General features: G+C 54.4%; 1 protein-coding gene across 8 annotated transcripts in view; it reads left to right on the top strand.

The window, feature by feature from the left end:
- The first annotated feature begins 7,844 nt into the window (after positions 1-7,844).
- KCNC4 (potassium voltage-gated channel subfamily C member 4) overlaps positions 7,845-18,165 on the top strand; it is a 36,929-nt gene continuing 26,608 nt past the window's right edge. For 7 of the 8 annotated variants that reach the window (XR_004433584.1, XM_033195874.1, XM_033195870.1 and 4 more), the window contains exon 1: positions 7,845-9,717. Coding sequence is in view for 7 of the 8 variants with exons in the window: in XM_033195874.1 (XP_033051765.1) it covers positions 9,037-9,717 (681 nt within the window). In the remaining variant the exon portion in view is untranslated. The remainder of the gene's footprint in view (positions 9,718-18,165) is intronic. The other variant, XM_033195876.1, reaches the window with a different exon arrangement.

Genomic DNA, 18,165 nt, shown 5'->3' with positions numbered 1-18,165 from the left:
CATACACTTGCAGAGGGCCCTACTGGGGTCCAGCGATTCCCCGTATCTAATTTCCTGTCATCTTTGCAACCATTTCCTGAGGGAGATCCTTTGCTGTCTAGATTTTTCCAGGTGAAACTGCATCTGAAATAAGGATGGTATTTGGTGGTCTTTTTTAAAGGACCTTGAACCACTTTAAGGTGGTTTTTAAAGACCCTGTAGGGGAAACTCCTGTCCCGTCTGACTGCCAGGAAAAGCTATACTTGTCAGCCTGGCAAGGGCGGGGTGTGTGGAGGCCCACCCCAGGGAAGGACAAGGGTGGGAAGGTGCCCGTGTTCAGAGGTCTGAAAGCGAGGACTAGGAGGCAGGGGACTCCTGGGTGCTGCGGGGTGGACTCCCCTGGAACAGGCATATTCTAAAGTTCTGCCCCTCTCTTCAAGATAGCTATCCCTTTTGCAAACTTCAGTAGAAGGTAAAGATGAACTAGGGGATCTGACATCACCCCTGTTCTAACATTCCAGCCCCAAGTATTCACTTATTAAACACCCACTGAATACTCAGCACTGTGAAGAACGGAATATGCTGGGGCCTGGGGAAGCTCTTCTTCCTGCCTCACCCTCTAGGAGCACCGACATTGAAAGAGGCAAGAAGTCTGACTCCTGGAGGAGGCCTCACCCCCACCCCACCTAGCTCCAGGCTGGAATGATGCTGCTTGCACTCACACACACACACAGCCAAGGACCCTGATGAAACCTGTCATTTTCTTCTCTTGCCATAGAAAGTGTTGTTCCAGGAATAGCCACCAGATGGCAGGAAAACCTTTCTCGCCAGATCGTAGCCTGCTTGCCTTCCTTTCCTCTCCATCATTTATTCCTTTGTAGGTCAGTTTATTTGTTGAACAAACATTTATTACGTACCCACCCTGGACAGGCTCCATGCCAGCTATAGATGAATAAAGATAAAATCAGCCCCTGCTCTCCTGAGTTTGGTAGAGGGAGGGGCCCTGCCCTATGACTCCACATCTCCCCATGTATCTTTCAAACCGGGAAATGGCCTGGTGCTGGAAAAGTCACACCTTGTAAAGTATCAGTCTTTTGGTTGAAGATAATGTTTTTGGTTGAGATGCGAGTCCTTCTGCCAGGAGGGGCACCCAGACCCGCCAAGATGCAGCATAACAAGGGCTTTGGTTCGAAGGAGCTCTAGAGTCATACTTCTAAAGTTCAAGTTCAAATGCCACCCAGCTTCCTGCTTCCTGGGAGGCCTTGAGCAAGTCATGTAATCCCTCTGAGTTTAAATGTCCTAGTCTGTAAAACAGAGATAATAAATAGATTCAGTGAGATAACACATGTTGGTCCAGTTATCTATTGCTGTGTTCCAAGTTACCCCAAATCTGAGTGGCTTAAAACAACCATTCTATGACGCAGTTTTGTGAGTAAGGAATTCAGGCAGGACTTGTCTGAGCAACTCTTTTGGTGGCAACCGAGGTCACTCAGTGATATTCAACTAGCAGCGAACTAGTCTGGAGGGTCCAAGGCAGCTGCCTTCACATTCACTCAAATGCCTGGCACTCCAGTGAGAATGGCTGGAAGACTGGGTTCAGCTGGGCCTGCCGGCCAGACTGAGCAGCTACCACTGCCTCTCCAGCATGGCTACTTGGCCAGACTTCTGACTGAGGGGCTAAGGATGCCCAGAGAGACCATCTCAAGAGACAGGAGGTGGAAGCTGCCAGGTTTTTAAGGCCTGGGCCTGGAAAATGGCACAGTACCTCCACCATCTTCTGTGGGTCACAACATCCGCCCAAATAAAGGGGAGGGCACACAGAAGCCCCCACTTGTTGATGGGGAGTGGGGAAAATCTGGCTGCCCATGTTATGGGCCGATTCTAGAGCGTTAGGGATCTTTGTCATCAGTCACCAGCACCTGGGCGGAAGCGTCCTCCTGAGGGGCTATCAGCTTAGAGACACAGAACTGGACACACAACAGGTCATTTCTGGTGGGGAGGTGAGTGGCTAAGTTTGGGCCCTGGGTGGAGGGAGCAGTTAGGGAGGAAGATGGGAAGGGCATGCGGGAGGACAGGTGAGGCTGCTGCTTCTGCCTCAGGTTTGCCCCAGGGCAGGTGGCATGAGTGGTTTGAATCATGGGTCTGTCACCAACCATACCACCTTGGGGAAGCCACTTAAACCCTGGAACCTCCATTTTCTGATCTGTAAAAGGAGGACGACAATAAAATATCTTCCTTAGAGATGGTATGAGGGAAAAATGAACTTCAGTAACATCTACTGGAATACAGTATCGACTTCTTTCTATATGGGGATACAATAGGTGCTCATTAAATATTATCTCCTTCTTGCCATCCTGGGCAAGGCCAAGGGGCCTGCTTCATTCTGGGGCCCCATCACCCATGCAATGAGCCATCTCCTAAAGCTATTCACAAAGGACAGTTTCATCCTAAAATCCAGAGAAACCAAGGAAGGAGGGGAGGAAAGGAACTCTCTCCAGGAAAGGAAGTACCAGAGTGTGGGGGTCTCACTGATCCTGTACATTATTGGGTTCACCCCAGCAGTCACCACCAGACAGCTCCAGTCACAGGGACTTGGGCCAAGGCTAAAGTATTCCACAGACCACAAGGCTATGGTGGGGTTTTGTTTTTGTTTTTTGTTGTTGTTGTTTTTTTAACAAAAGGCCCCAAATTCTTTTTAATACTTCTCCCATCAAAAGTGGAGTCTATCCTCCTCCTCTTGAATCTGGGTGAGCAAATGCCTCCTCTGACCAACATGATATAGCAGAAATGATGCTATATGACTTCGAAGGCTAGATTAGGAAAGGCCATGCCACTTCCACCTGGTGTTCTAGAGATACTGGTTCTAGAGGCAGCCAGCTGCCATGTAAGACGGCCAACCACCCTGAGACTGCCATGGTAGGGAGGCGATATGTTTGCAGATGCTTAGGTTGACAGCTTCAGCTGAGCTTCCAGCCAACAGCCAGTGTCAACTGCCAGCCACATGAACACATCATACTGAATGTTTAGCCCAGCTGAGCTTCAGATGTTTGCAGCCCGCTGACATCTGATTGTAGCTGCATGAGACCCTAATCAAGAACTGTTCAATTGAGCCCTTCCTAATTTCCTGACCCATAAAATAATGAGCAAAATAAAATGACTGTTGGGTTTATACCACTACATACTGGGGGTAATTTGTTTCATAACAATAGTAACCAGAACATGAACCTTACTGATTATCTGGCCAAACCTCCTTGTATAACAATGGGGAAAACTGAGGCCCAAAGAGGAAAAGATCAGATTTCCCACAACCAAGCAAGGGGAAGATTGGGGGCCAATGCCTGGGTTTCTTGACTCCCAATCTAGTGCACTCTCTGCCACACAGCAAGAAACTGACAGGGAGGACTCCTCCCCCGCCACCCCCCCCACCTCATTAATTCCATGCATGAATCAGGTATTCTGAGTGCCTGGGATTGTGCTGAGCACTGGGAATATACAAAAGACTAGGCAAGAGTCTCTGGCTCTTAGGTAGGAAGAAACCTGCGAGATGGGAGACTATGCCTGTCATTCAACCACAAACCCTTACAAAGATTGATCCATGCCAGGCACAGTGCTGGCTGCGGAGCGTAAAGACTCAGTGGGGATCTGCTTTCTGCCCCTGGGTCTGAGCTGCCTGGGTTCTGGGTCCCTCCATTCTGCCCAGGGCTGACCCAAGCAGGGAAGAATCCCTGGACTTCAGGGGCACCCAAGAGGAACCTGAGTTTGGCCTGCCTCTCCAGACAGCTGCTTCCCCTTTCCCCAGGACATTGCTGAGGGAACTAGCCCATCAGGACTAATTAACTACTCTAATGGAATGAACCAATTTTTCCTGGAACTTAGCCCAGGTGGGAGGAATCTGTACTTTTCTAGATGGAGAAATACTAAGTGTCAAGAGGTCTTGCCTGCCGGACTCTGGGCTAGCGTGTGTGCAGCGGGCAGCCGGCCGGCGGGGGCAGGGGGGTACTCTCTGGATGCAGGCTGAGTTCCCAGCCTAGGAGCCTTAAACAAGGAGGGCTCTAGGGTCCACTCAGCTGGTGGCCCCCACGTCGCTCTCTGTCCTTGGCCCAACCCCAGCCCTAGCTCAGTCTCTCAGAGTTCGCTGCTGCTGCTTAGGCCTGACATCCCTAAGTGGGGGGAATGTGTCCATGAGCTAACACTCAGGTCCCCTCCAACCCTGTGACTCCAGGTCCATAGTGTATGAGGCCCTGAGCCCTGCCCAGGCCTGAGCTTCTGGTCTCTTCTCTTTAACAGCGGGGCCCTCAAAGTTTGCCTTTGAGCCCCAGATACAACTTCACTGGGATTATATTATCCCAGCAACCCAACCCTGCTTTCAGTCCTGAGGCAGAGCCGTTCTACTGATCTTCACAAGACCTGAATCACTAGGGCTAGGTTCTCCCCAGAGCCCCCTCCCCCCCACAACCCCTCCCCCCCGCCCCCGCCAGGAAGGCTATCACTTTTGATTTGGAGCCTGCAAGTCTCTGCAGGCTGCTTGGGGTGGGGGGAGGCAGGATGACATGAGCTGAGACGCAGACAGGAGGCTGCCAGCCTGCTCTTGCCTTCCCTTCTCTTGTTCCCCGAGCGGGGAGGCCCTATCACCTTCCAATGACTCTGATAAAGCAATTCAATTTTCCCGGCTGGGAGAGAGCAAGGCATGCTGGGAAAGGATGCTGGCTCCTTGGCCTGGACCTGAAGGAGGAGGGTCAGTCCCTGGCAGGAGCTAGAATACCAAAAAGGGAAAGTGTGAGCACCGCTGGATAGGACCTTGCCTTGGCCTACAGCCCCTCACCACAAACGGGTTTCAAAGAAGGAAGATGGAGAGGAGATTGGATGGCTCCAGTAATTCTAAAGAGGCTGAGCCCATACAAAGCTCCCAGTGTGGAAAGGGGAAGGGTAAATGGCTTTGATTTCAGGCTCTCAGCTTCCTACGGACAGGGTCAGCCTCAGCATTCAGAGGGTGAGGACCTTATTATTGGGGGGGGGTGGGCCTGAAAAGGGTGCAGGTGCTTGACAGCCTCCATCGGTGCCCCTCTAGAATCTCCCATGGCCCTCTCTTCCTATTCTTTCGCCACACCCTCACCCCTGATGAGGGAAATCCACTGTGGCTGACACCGTCTGTGAACTGGCTCTCAGACAGGTGCTCTTCCCTGACAGCCTGAAGAAACCAGGACACTCAGGAGAGGACAGAAGAGAAAAGGTGAAACTGAGGGAAAGAAGCTTGGGGAACTAGGAATTTCCAATAGTGGCTGCTTTGTGGTCTTGCTTAAGCCTGTCAGGTATCAAGGTTCTTGGAGGAATGAAGAAGGGAGTAGGCAGAGTCCCAATGGCAGAGTTAGGCTAGAAGAGGTACCTGAGGTCCTGGAATCAAGAGGAAGCCCAGAATCAGCTGCCACCCCATCTGCCCACATCACAGCCCCCAGAGCTCAGGGCAAGGTCTGGAGCCAGGACATCCTAGCACCACCAGGGGGCAGCACCCTCACATCCATGGTAGGTTGTGTCACAGTAGCCTGGGCAGGGGGCTCTCCTATCCTTCTCCAGCTCTGCGTTTTGAGGGAACACTAAGACCTCACACAAAGAACCGATGGGGACAAGTCCCATAGTGCTAACTGCAGCATAGCGACTCCCACAGAGAGGCACAGGTAACAGGTGAGCCCAGAGCTCCAGAATAAATCTCCAGTAAGGGTGAGGCATTCTCTAGAGGCCTCAGGACTGAGGCTGAGCTCCCCCCTCCGGAGCTGGTCAGTGCACAGAGCCAGGAGACCTGGTCCCATGCACCTTTACCCAGCTGCCTCTCTCAGGCTGGGCTCTCTGTTTTTGTCAGCTCTTCCTAGGTTCCCATGCCCATGTCCCAACTTTCTGATCTCCCTCCCTCCCCTCCTGGCCTCCTTTTTCCCTGGAAACTTTCTTCCTCTACCCATCTCCCCAGGTGCTCATCACCATCCATAAGCACTGCAGAGTGGAAGCACCAGTTGGACAGATTTACTAGGGCGAGTGGCTGTTTTATTCACTGATGTATTTCCAGTGCCCGGAACTGCTTCTGGCATATCGTAGGTATTCAATAAGTATTCATTGAGTGAATAAGTCAATCAGGGGTGGGATACTATGGGTTTTTTCCCCTTGCCCACTACACTCCCTTTCTTCCAATGACTGAGCTCCGTCATCCTGATTAACGGAAAGCAGGGGAGAGACCCCAAGGGACTTTGCCAGGACACGGACCAGATAGGACTTGAAAGTTATTCATTACATTAATATTCTATGGTTCTTTCTTCCTCACTCCAGCTTCTGGCATGTCCCGGGTCTTCTCTTCCCAGTTACTCTTGGGATATTTCTTTTCACTGCAGCAAACTCAAAGCCAGCTAAACTCTGAAATACAAACATCAGTTTCGAGGAGCAGGGACTGGGCACAAAGGGGGTGCCAGAAAATGTGTGTTTCTGATAACACACCTCCCATATGTATCAGTACAGATCATCAAAGATCATTGCCATTTTGGTTTTCTGGCCTCATTAATAACGAGACTTGCTTGTAAAACTCCCTTGCATTGGCACTGGGCTTTTAACCTTTCCTGAGACACACACAGGCTCTCGTCTTGTTTTTCCCAGTTGAGCTAGGTACTGCCTGATCTGGAAATGGGAAGGTGCACAGGTGTCCAGGGTAGGTGTGTCATTTACCTTTCATTTCTGCCTCAAGATCTCCTTACATCATCCAGACAGGCATGGAAGCTGCCTGAAGCTGTAAAAATAAAAAATTAAAAATTAAAAAAAAAACATTGGGGATTAATATGAAGATGTAAAATAGGTTCTGGACTTAACAAAAACAAATCAATCTGGAAATTGCTCTTGGGATAGGGCCAGTAAAGTCTTGTTGGTGCCTATGTTTTGGGTATGGCAGCTTCTCAATCACTTAGCAAACAGGTTCTCAGAGGCAGGAACTGTGGGAGCTATCAAGATGGAAAAAGCACAATGCTGCCTGCAGGAGCTCAGGGTTAGGGAGGGGAGAGGAGGCATATACACAGGCAAAGTCAAATTTTAATGGGTGGAATAAGAGTAGAAGCAGGAGGAAGTCATGAGGCAGGACACAGGCACTTCCTATGTGGACCCCAGAGTAATGACGAGCAAAGGCTTTAACTAATGACTTTTCAGGGCCACCCACCCACCCCACATCCATAACACGTTTCGCGATGAACAGAGCCAGAGCTACGGTTTCCTTCCAACTGGCACAAGAGGCGTTTCTCTGCCCAAGGCCACCCGTCCCCCATTCCATCGCGGGGGCTTTGGTGGCTGGGACAGAGGCGAAGAGCATGAAGACCATGGGCGTCTTGGGCTCCGCTGGGCCTCCGAGGCGCAGGATGCGGGGCGGGGTGCTCAGAAGGCCCCAACACGGTGCTTGGGAAAGGAGAGGGCAGCTTGATCCTCGCGACAGCGTCTCTACCCTCTTTCTTCCTTAGCCTTCCATCAGCCGCAGTGAAACCGCAACAGTTCGACCAGTTTGGCGGGGAGGGGGCGACGGAGCCGGGGGCAGGTTAGAGGTCAGGGGTTGAAAGCGCTTCGGTGTCAGCGGGCTGCAGTGGGAGGAGCTGCGGGCCCGGGGGAGGAGGGGAGCAGGGCGGAGGGGGGCGGGAGGGGCTGCCGGCGGAGGCGCGCAGGGGCGGCGCGCTGGGCTGGGCACTGGCGGCGAGGAGGTGACGCGCTTGGTTTGGGCTCGGCTCCGGGGAGGAAGACTGCGCTCGGTCGCCGGGGCCTGCAGCTAGCCAGATCGGCCCCGCGCCGCGCCCCGCCCACCCCGCCCGCGAAGGGCGCGCCTGGGCGAGGCGGGGCCCCGGAGAAAAGGCGCCACTGGAGCGTGGCGGCCGCTGCCAGCGCGGGAGGGAGACCAAGAGCCCCTAGGGCTCCAGCCCACCAGAGCCGAGGCGCCCCCTCCCCTATGCCACCTCGCGCCCGCCCCCTGCCTCGCGCGAGCCAAGGCCGGCGCCCCGCCCGGAGATGGGCAGACGCGTAGATGGCGTGGCTCCCAGCGCCGCCAGATCGCAGGAACCCGGCGCCGGGGCGTTGCGCTGAGGCTCCCTCTCCGCGCGGCGCGGGAAGCCTGCAGGTGTCCTTGGCAGCTCGGCCGCCGCCCCGGGTACTCCTTCGTCAGTGCCCAGAGCCCGGCTCCCTAGAGCGGCCCCGCCCCCCAGGCGCCGCGCAGCGCAGGACGCCCCGTCTGAGGCCCCCCCGCCCCAGCGCGGCCCCCGCAGCGCTGCGCCGGGTCCGGCTCAGCTCCCAGCCGAGGACGCAGGACCCGAGGCTCGCTCCTGCGGGCGTGCTTGTTTTCCAGCTGCCGCCTCGCCCTGCGCAGCCCCCGCCCGCCTGGCCGCCGCGCTCTGCTCTGCCCCGCCTGCCTTCCTCGCCCGGCGCTGGATTTATGAATGGGGGGAAGAGGCCACATGCCGCCGCCGCCGCCTCGTGTTGACCGCAAGCAGCCCGGGCCCACGGAGCTACGGCTACCGTGAGAGTGTCAGCACGGCCCCGGCAGCCACTCGGAGGACTTGTTGCTGCTGCGCTGCCGCCGCTGCGGGGAAGCCGGCTGCTCCGGGGCTTGGTGCGGTCTGGGAGCCGGAGGGTGGCCCGTGTGAATGTGAGCGCGCGCGCCCCGGACCTTCGCGGTGCGCCTGAACTGTGCGCTTCCTTGTCTTTGATCGGGGTGACGGCGGGGGCGTGTCCCCGGCCCAGAGCGTCTGTCTGTCCCGTCCTAGCGGGGACCGCGTGTGTGCTTGCTTCTACTTCCCCGGGTCCTCCCTCTCTCCGCCTCCCTCTCTCCGGAGCTTCCTGCCCTAACCCCAACCACCTGTGCACCAGAGAAATCCAACTGCTGTCGCTCCGCGTCCTAGGGGGGATAGGCAGGGGCAGGGCCACGCCGCAGAGGGGGCCGCCGCCGCCTCCTGCCTCTTCTTCGTCTCCTCCCCCTCCCCCGTCTGACGCTGCCTCCTCGGGAAGGGTGTTTGGAGGGCAGCGGCCGCCCCAAGCCGGAGCCCCGCAGCGCTTCTTATGATCAGCTCGGTGTGTGTCTCCTCCTACCGCGGGCGCAAGTCGGGGAACAAGCCTCCGTCCAAAACATGTCTGAAGGAGGAGATGGCCAAGGGCGAGGCGTCGGAGAAGATCATCATCAACGTGGGCGGCACGCGACATGAGACCTACCGCAGCACCCTGCGCACCCTACCGGGAACCCGCCTCGCCTGGCTGGCCGACCCCGACGGCGGGGGCCGGCCCGAGACCGATGGCGGCGGCGCGGGCGGCGGCGCGGGCGGCAGCGGCGGCGGGGGCTGCGAGTTCTTCTTCGACAGGCACCCGGGCGTCTTCGCCTACGTGCTCAACTACTACCGCACCGGCAAGCTGCACTGCCCCGCCGACGTGTGCGGGCCGCTCTTCGAGGAGGAGCTCACCTTCTGGGGCATTGATGAGACCGACGTGGAACCCTGCTGCTGGATGACCTACCGGCAGCACCGCGACGCCGAGGAGGCGCTCGACATCTTCGAGAGTCCGGACGGGGGAGGCAGCGGCGCGGGGCCCAGCGACGAGGCCGGCGACGATGAACGGGAGCTGGCCCTGCAGCGATTGGGTCCCCACGAGGGAGGTGCGGGCCACGGCGCCGGGTCTGGGGGCTGCCGCGGCTGGCAGCCCCGCATGTGGGCGCTCTTCGAGGATCCCTACTCCTCACGGGCGGCTAGGGTGAGTGGCAGGAGCCCATGTCTCCCCATCTTGGGTCTGCAAGGGGTCCGTGGTGGGTGGCGTGTAGGGGCCGGGAGGAGCAGGGACCGAGCCTGACTTAACTTACCACCGCAGATTGTTCCCGCCTTCCTCTCATCCCCCCTCCGAGGCCCGCAGGGGAATTACACACTCCCACCCTCTCCCCTGCACGCTCCATCAGGAGATTGCACACACTTGACTTACTACTTGGACCCAGTCCCAGCTGCCTGCTTTGCCGCATCCCCTCCAGTGAGTGGGGTGCCCAGCTCAGCTCCTCCACCACCTTCTTTGGTCTGCACAGGCCGCCCTATCTTCAGCTGCCCTCCACTCCGCACAGGGCTACGGTCCTGGAGAGCTGAAATTTGGCCTTCTGCTGGGGGCAGGCAGGGTTGAGAGGAAGGAAACTAGGGTGGGTTTTGTTAGATGCTTCCATGCGATGCCACCTCATTTACATCCTCCCAGCAGCTCAGTGTGCCCACAACTATGCACTTCAGAGAGGAGGATATAGGCTTCAGCATCTTCAGCTCAGAAGAGGCAAAGCTGAGACCACAATCCGGCCTCCTTTCCAGGTTTAGGAGAGGCCTTCTTTCTCCCAGGGAGAATGCCATGCCCCCCAGGCTTCCTGCACACCTGGGATGTCCTGGCCTCAGCTGGGGTGAGAAGAAAATTAAACAGGAAGGACCTAATGTTCTAGGCCCTGCAGGCTCCCACCGCCAGTGACCAGCCACAGGCTTGCTGGTGATTATACCAGATTTTTGTTGCCGCTTTTCTTTCTGCTGCAGCACAAACTATCTTTCCAGAAAGCCCTGGTTCAGATTACTGCTTGAAATGGGTGTATGAGGGAAGGGGGAAGCACAGGTTGATTTAGGCAAGACCTACTACCTCCTCCCCAAGTAAATCCAGTTTCCCTAACCCCTTTAGGTGGAAGGGGAAAATGGGGAAGGAGATGCTTGCCCCATTATGCTTGGACAGCTAAAAAAAAAAAAAATCCCTGAAGGATGGCTTTAGATTCTTCAAAGAAAGAAAAGTCTGGGGGTTGGTGTCGGATCTCATGGTCAGCAGCCTAAAGGCTGGTGGGGGGTCTGTCTGGGAGACAGGAAAGAGCAATGTAACTTGTTGGGTCTGGGGACTGCTGCTTGCTGTGGAACCTGGTTGGTTCTTCCGGCATCCCAAATTGTCATGTTAATGAGTCTCAGAGCGCCCTCCCTTTCCCAGCACTCCTGTGCTGGACTCCGTCCTAGACATAGAAGAAGGCAGGGTAGAGAATTGGGGAACAGGCCTGCAGGGAAAAGCGAGGCTGGCATAAATGCCAGGCCAGGGCAGATACATCTTCTGCTTGGAGGAGAAGGGAGGAGCAGAGGTCTCAGGGGCCCTGGCATACTGGGCTGGGGCTGCAGGCAGCCATGAGAAGGCAGGGATCTTTCGCAGGACTGAGAACAAAGCTAGAGGCAACGGCCTGGGTTTCTTTCCTTGTAGCCCTGAGACCGGCTCAGAAGGTGAGGGCACAGTGATGCCCCTGGTCTGAGTCTGCTGTGAATTCCACGGGCTTCTTATGTAGATCACTAACCTTGCTAGTGTTAGCATTTGGCTATCTGCATTAGGGGAGAGAGACAGGCACACATCATTCAGACTCTTTCTTGGGGGTGGGGGAGGAGAGAGAGAGAGAGAGATGGGAAAGGGGACAAACCAGGGAAGCAGGGATGGGATGAGGTCGTTAGGGGAGCTAGGCCCTATTTCTGAGCATTCTGGGATTTCTGGGGGCTTTTCACCTACTCTTGTTCCTCTCTGGAATTCCAAGTGGCACCCCACATATCACTGAGTTTATTTTCTTCCTAACTCACTGCTGAATGGCCAAGCCAGGGGGGCCTCTTTGAGTAAGCTCAGAGCCTGGCCTGCCCCTTGAAGTCTTCCAGGAACCCAAGGTGTGCTTTGCCCCTTTCACATGGAGTCACATCGGCCCAGGCGTTCCAGTTGCGGTCTTGAAGTTTATGATGGGGTAAGGTTAATTGTTTCATTTAAACATTGAGAAAACCAGGATTCAGAGACATTAAGTTTCTTGCCAAAGACATTTAACTAATAGCAGAGCCAGGAAACCACCCCTAGTTTCCAGCCTTCTGGTTGTTCATCCTGATGTGAATACCTGGATGGAGTTCTGGCCAGCACATGTGCCAAAAGAGGACTTGCCTCCTGCTGAGGAGCCCAGGCAAAGGCAACCCTCACCTGCTCCCGGGACACACAAGTGGGAATACGTAATTTTTAAAAATTAATGAATAACTGCTCATTATTGAGCACCCCAGACAGATACATTGCTATGTATACTTTACATTAATCTCTAATCCTCTCAATAAACTTAAAACCCAGTGATTATCCCTGTTTAATGGATTGAGGCTGTGAGAAGGTAAACAGTTGCCTGAGATCACATAGCCAGATAGTGGTCAGGCTTTGAATCAAAGCCAGAGTCCCTGACTCCCAAGCCCTTGCTCTTGTGATTACAACACCTTCTTTCCACTGAACTAGGCTGTTTTTGAGGCAGAGAGCTTGTTTCTTACTCTGGCCTGAGAGGTGTCCTTCTGAGGTTCTGTAATTCCTGTGGATGGCATCAGAAAACCCAGGGGCAGATGGAGATGTCAGAAGGAAGACTTACTGTATTACCCCTCCAGGCCTGAGGGTACTGTGTCATGCGGGGAGTTCTGGGGCTGCACTTTCCCCCCTCCATTTGCCCCTGGCTAGTCACACTGTCCGTTTCTTCCCACCCCTGTTCTCCTGGGTATGTGTGCTTCCTTCCCTCGCTCACAGCTACCTCCTTCCTGGAAGGGCCCGCAGCACTGTGGGGTGGTGGGTGAAGAGGGGCAGAGGAGCAGTGCTGTGCCCTGAGGCATCCTTTCGCACACATCAGCCTGGTCATTCGAGTAGTGCATTATGACAGGAGCAAAATGATACAAATGGAAAGTGAACTGAGCTGATTATGAGAGCCTGTTGCCTAGCTACAGACCTGGCCCAAGGAGCTGTTCCGCTCAGGCAGCCTCCTGGGCTGGGATACTCAACCCTGCTCCACTGTGCTGGGCCCATGGGCAGCTGCTGCTGTGGTTCTGTTTCTGTGGCCTGAGCTGGGAACAGGCACGAGGGGCAGACTGGTTCTGTCCCCACCTGCCTACTGCCCAGGGCAGAGTGAAGGCTCACCATGGAGACTTCACAGCCTCAGGGGGCCCAGTGGAGGTTTGGCAGCGTCCAGAGCTTTAGAAACCTGCACCTTCTTTTCTGAGAGCGGACAAGAGGCCTGAAGAATGGGGCCAGGACCCCCTTCCCCTACCCAAGTCTCCAAGGTCTCCGGGGCAGGGCTGGCTTTAGCTCAGCTATCAGCCTTATTAAGGACTACAGTTCCTCTCCTTTGGCTAAATCAGTGCATTTTTCCTGTGATGTTTCCCTTTTGAGTAGAGGAGGGGACCCACAGGAACTCCCTGCTCCATGAAGGCAGCTCCAGCAGGGTCCTCCCCTTTGTTAAGTGTCAGTTACTATGTGGGAGGCTTGGCCTGTGCTTTCTGCTACTACTCATCCGGCCTAGGTGAGGCAGGTATTGTTAACATCTGTATATCAGTATACAGATGAGGAAACAGGCCTGGTGGGGCTTTCTCAAGGTCACACCGCTTGTGGTAGAAGTAGGATCCAAACCCAGGTCTCATGAATCTAAGTCCATGCTCCTCCTATGGCCTCTGGCTCCTGCCCAGAGAGGATCTCTGGCTTCCGGAGGGTGGCTCCTCACTGGAGAGCTTCTTCCTCCACTCTGCTCTTATCTCTTCCTTTACTTCTCACTCCCTAGAATTGCTCAAGTCTAACCTCTCTTCTTACTGTGGGATTTCCATAGGAAAAATGAAGGGAGGCATGATTAGGAGAAAAGACTAAGGGAAGCTCCCTCGCCCCGGCAGAGCATGAAACCAAGGCCTTCTAGGAAAGGAGCGGAGCTGCATTCCTGCCTGCTGCTTCTGAAGTTCCCTGGCTTCTCTGGTCTGGGCATTGCCTGGGGGACAGGTCAGTGGTCACAACAGGCTTTAGAGTGAGGGCCAGTACTCATTGATGCTGTGCCCTCTGAGCTAGGGTGAGCCAGGAACGTGAGCCCAGGAGGGCAGTACCCTGGCTTTCTGAGCTCCCCAGGAGGGCAGTGCCGGCCTGCCCTGGGCAGCCTCTCCATCTCCTTCCTGAGGAGCAGGCAGGGGCCAGGCTGAAGGCTGCAGGACTCCCTGTACACCCTGCCCTCAGGGCAACCTCCCGGTTTCCTCTTGGGTTTGTTTTCTTCTCTTGTTCTGAACAAACCAACATTTGTCTCTGAACATCTTTTCTCTGAATGCTGAGGTTTCTGGTTGTCACATTTGGGGTGGGGTGTGGAGTAGGGGAAGGGGAGAAAATAGACAAGCTATTTTGGAGACTTGGGAGAAGAGCAGGCAGGCAGGAGCAGAGCCAGGCAGCTTGGCCTTGAGGGTAGGAGACTCTGGGCCCTTCACCCCCACCCATGGGCAGTGTCAGCCTGGGATGCTGGGCACCAGAGCTCTGTGCCTCCCTTATTCCCTATGCATAACTGACTTGCCATGACCTCTGGCCCTGCTCCCTTCTGGAATTTTCTTCTGGCTAAGGGGTGGTCACCTGGTCTCTAGCAAGGGTCCTTATCAGGAAGTGGACCTGGCTCACCCTGGAGGGCAGCAAAGGTCCTAGGGCCCCAGTCCCTAGAGGTATTACTGGGCATATACCCTTGTCACTTCGTCCCAGTCAGTGGGTCTGACGACCTCTTCTTCTGACAGGCTCACCAGGACCAGGAGAGAGAGCAGGGGGTCACCTTGGCCCCAGTCATTCAGAAAACACTTACTGCACACTTACCATACACATGCCATACACACATGGGGTTCTAGAAAGCCAAAGATGAGTCAGAGGGGGTCCCCTGCTCCTGACGAAAGCCAAGTCGGGTGGAGTAAGTGGCAGTCAAGGGAAATTAGGTGGCAAGAAATTGCAACAGTAATACAAGATGGATCAGGAGAGGTGCCACAGGAGTCATAAACAAGTAAAGTTCAATAGGAAATGAGAGGAGGAATCAATCAATCCCACCTCTACGTGGGATGAGATGTAGGAGGTGTTCAGAGAGGCTTCCACAAGGAAATAGAAGTTGAGTTGGCTGGGCCTTGTAGGATACTGAATTAGCACCTTAAATAATTTTTTAAAGAGGTACATTATAAATACATAAATAAATAAAAGTTCCGTATGGGTAGTGCTAAACCACGCAGCATTAGGGAAAGGGGGAATTTTCTGGTCAGGGGACCAGCCCAAGCAGAGCTAGGACATTTTGGGGCCCAAATGGGCAATAACCAGGAATTCTGTTAGACTGAATAGTGGCTTCTTAGTTAGTGATTCAGGCTAAACTGAATTCCTTCTGGGGTAGGTAGGGACTCATCTGTTCTGGGCAACCCAGAGGCCCTGAGAGGCCCCAAGTGCTGGCTCATCGGAGGGTGAGCATAGGTAGAGGTGGGTTCTGGACACTGGGATCAGAGGGTCCTGGCTCAACATGGGGTGGGGGCAGGGCCACGTCCTGTTCCTAGCGGGGAGGAGGGGATGTTTCTCTACTGGGACTTGGGCCTTAGTGCGGGCCCTCAGCCAGGAACCAGGGATAGCTCAGAGATGCTTTGTTTGGCAGACCCTCTCATTTCCTGCCTCTTACCCCCAGGACTGCCCCATGGTCTTCCAGCACTGCCTGGGCATGAGGATCTTGCTTCCCCGGAAGGCTCACTCCCTCAGTCCCTCACCCCATCCCCACAGATCTTACTCTGCTAGTGTCTTTGGCTGTGTTCTCAATTTTCCTTTCTCCTACACTTCATCCTTAATATAGGTTTTTGGGCCTGAGTCTCCTTATGTTTATCTGTCCATCTGTCTCCCTGGCCCTTCTTCCCTGGGCTCTCCTCCCCTGCCCTCGCTGATTGTATTCAGTTCCCAGTGATTGGTGTCTATCACCTCTCCCCTCGACCTAGCCTGTGCCAGATTCCTGGAACGCTCTAGGCTTTGTGCTGAGTTTTACAAGTATCATTCCTTTGCATCCTCAAAACAACTGTACAAAGCAAATACTACTCTCGTCCCCTCAAACATAGCAAGCAGATTGTAGCCTCAGGACCCTTGCACTACTCATCCCTTCTGCCTCGAACTTTCTGGGTCTTCGTATGCCTCACTCCCTCACTGTTCAGGGCTGTTCAGGTATCACCTTGTCATTAAGGCCTTACCTGATCTCTCTATTGGAAACAACTCCCCTATCCTCACACCCCTTATCTCCTGTTTCTCTTTATTTTTTTCATAACACTTAGACCACCTGACATACTGTGTATTTTGCTTGTTTGTTAACAGTCTGCCTCCGCTAGAATGTAAGGTCCCAGGGGCAAGGGTGGTTGTCTGGTACTTTCCCAAACGCAATGTCTGGTACTTGGTAGGCACTCCCTTTTCCGTTTTATAAATGAAGACCTTAAGCTTGGAGAGGTTAAGGAACTCATGGAGGTCTCATATGCAGTCAGTAGCAGAACCCAGCTTGAACCCAGAAGTGTGTGACTTTACATTTCTAGGGACAGTCCAACGATGGGGTTGGTGGAGGAGGCTGGTAATAGTGCTGAACACCTGTGCCTTTGCAGATGGATGGGTTTTCAGCAGGACACAGCCAGCCAGTGTGTCTGAGGAGCCCAGGGGGCACAGGGAGTTGGGAGGAGAGACACTCTCCTGCTTGGGTGATGGGAGCCTGCTGTCCAGGGTGCTGAGACCCTCCTGCATCCTCCCAGCAGGAGAGGAGCTGCCCCTAGTGGAGCCAGTTCACCGGCAGTTTTCTACTTGGGAAGTTTTGACTTCCAGCAGAATCCATGCCCTTTGTGGTGGAAAGAACTAGCAGCTTCAGCCATGAAAATCCGGACAAGCCACTCCTCCTTGGGCCTCAGTTTCTTCATCTGTAAAACAGCAGAAATGGAGTTGAACTGGGTAACTCTCAGTCTTTTTCACTTCTAAAAAGCAAAGATTCTGTGATATTTTGGCTCCAGATTCAGCTCACCTCCAAAAGCTGCACGCAGAGGACCCTACCCCTCCTCAACTCTTATTTCCACTTTATGGAGCACTTATTGGGTGCCAGGCATTTACCATGTAGAAGCTCATTTAATCCTACCGTAACACTGTGAAGGGGGTACTAGTACTGTCCCCATTTTATATAGAGGAAACAGGTACAGAGGTTACCATTCATTTACCTGGTTGAGTGGCAGGGCCAGGATGAGAAATCCTGGAAGTCTAAACCCGAGCCCAAGGCTTCTAGTGTAGGGTTCCTTAGCTGTTCTCTGCCCTTAGTCTTTCAGCACAGGAGCCCATGGGAGGGAGACTCATCTCCACTGCCAGCTCTGTAGGATGGCAGGATGGTCCAGTGGGGAATGAATAGAAGACTCGAGGCTGAGGCTTTGGCCTCTAAGCAGGGTGGTGTTGCTGCAACCACCTCTTCTTCCCTTGGCCCTGTTTTGTGCTAGGAAGCCCTAGTCAAGGGAGCTGTGTATCCCTGCCTCCAGAGAAGGAGGCCTGGGGAAAAGCACCATTTGCAAGCAGGGTCAACTACTTACGAAATAATTCAGTTTGGGGAGCAACTTAGGTCAGAAAGGAATAATTTGGGCCCTGAAGGGGAACCTGTAACCTCAGGGCCCACCTGGAGCAATGTGCCACAGTTCAGGCCGCATCTCTGTCTCCTTAGGGAGGGAGGGCTTCTTGGGGCCTGCTGAGTGCCTGCTGCCCCAGCCCTGGAGAGGCCACAGTGGAGACCGAGGCCCCACTAAGGCTTCAACAAAGGAGGAGGGGATTATACCCACCTGCTTGGTCAGAGGCGCCAATTGGAAAGAGCTTTGAGCTGTGAGTCAGGAGACTTGGCCTCAGTGTGATCCTAAGCAAATCATCTGCTGTCTCTTGTGCCTCTATTTCACTTTAAAAATGGGCACACATGACCACTCTTTAGGTCCCCTCCTCTTCTCAGGGTGGAAGTGAGGGATAGCAGTTAACAGTAGATGGAACAGTTCTGTATTTTGAAAAAAAAGCAAAGGTGAGCAGGCAGACAGGAATCCAGAGGGTTGTTCCCTAATCCAGGATGTGGCTGGTACCCATGGGGCCTGAAGGACTCTCTTGCCTGCTGCAGAATGAGCCCGTGGTGGTGGCAGGTGAGGAGGGCAGCGAGGCAGGCTCCCTGGCCCTGCTATGAGAGGATGGCCAGGGCCACGCCGTCCTCCCTCCCTCCCTCTGCTCACCCTCTAGGCAGCTCTTCCTGAACCTGTTTTTCCAAGTCACTAATTAACTTTACGCTCAGTCTCCCAGGTGGGCCTACTCTCCTGGCTAACTTTTCCTCAGAGAGCCAGCTTCTGCTTCCCATTGTTCCTGGCAGAATTGGGATATGCTGTC

This window comes from Trachypithecus francoisi, unplaced genomic scaffold (assembly GCF_009764315.1).
Source record: "Trachypithecus francoisi isolate TF-2019V2 unplaced genomic scaffold, Tfra_2.0 Lachesis_group5, whole genome shotgun sequence".
NCBI classification, from domain to species: Eukaryota; Metazoa; Chordata; class Mammalia; order Primates; family Cercopithecidae; genus Trachypithecus; species Trachypithecus francoisi.
This window is presented reverse-complemented; position numbering and strand designations above follow the sequence as displayed.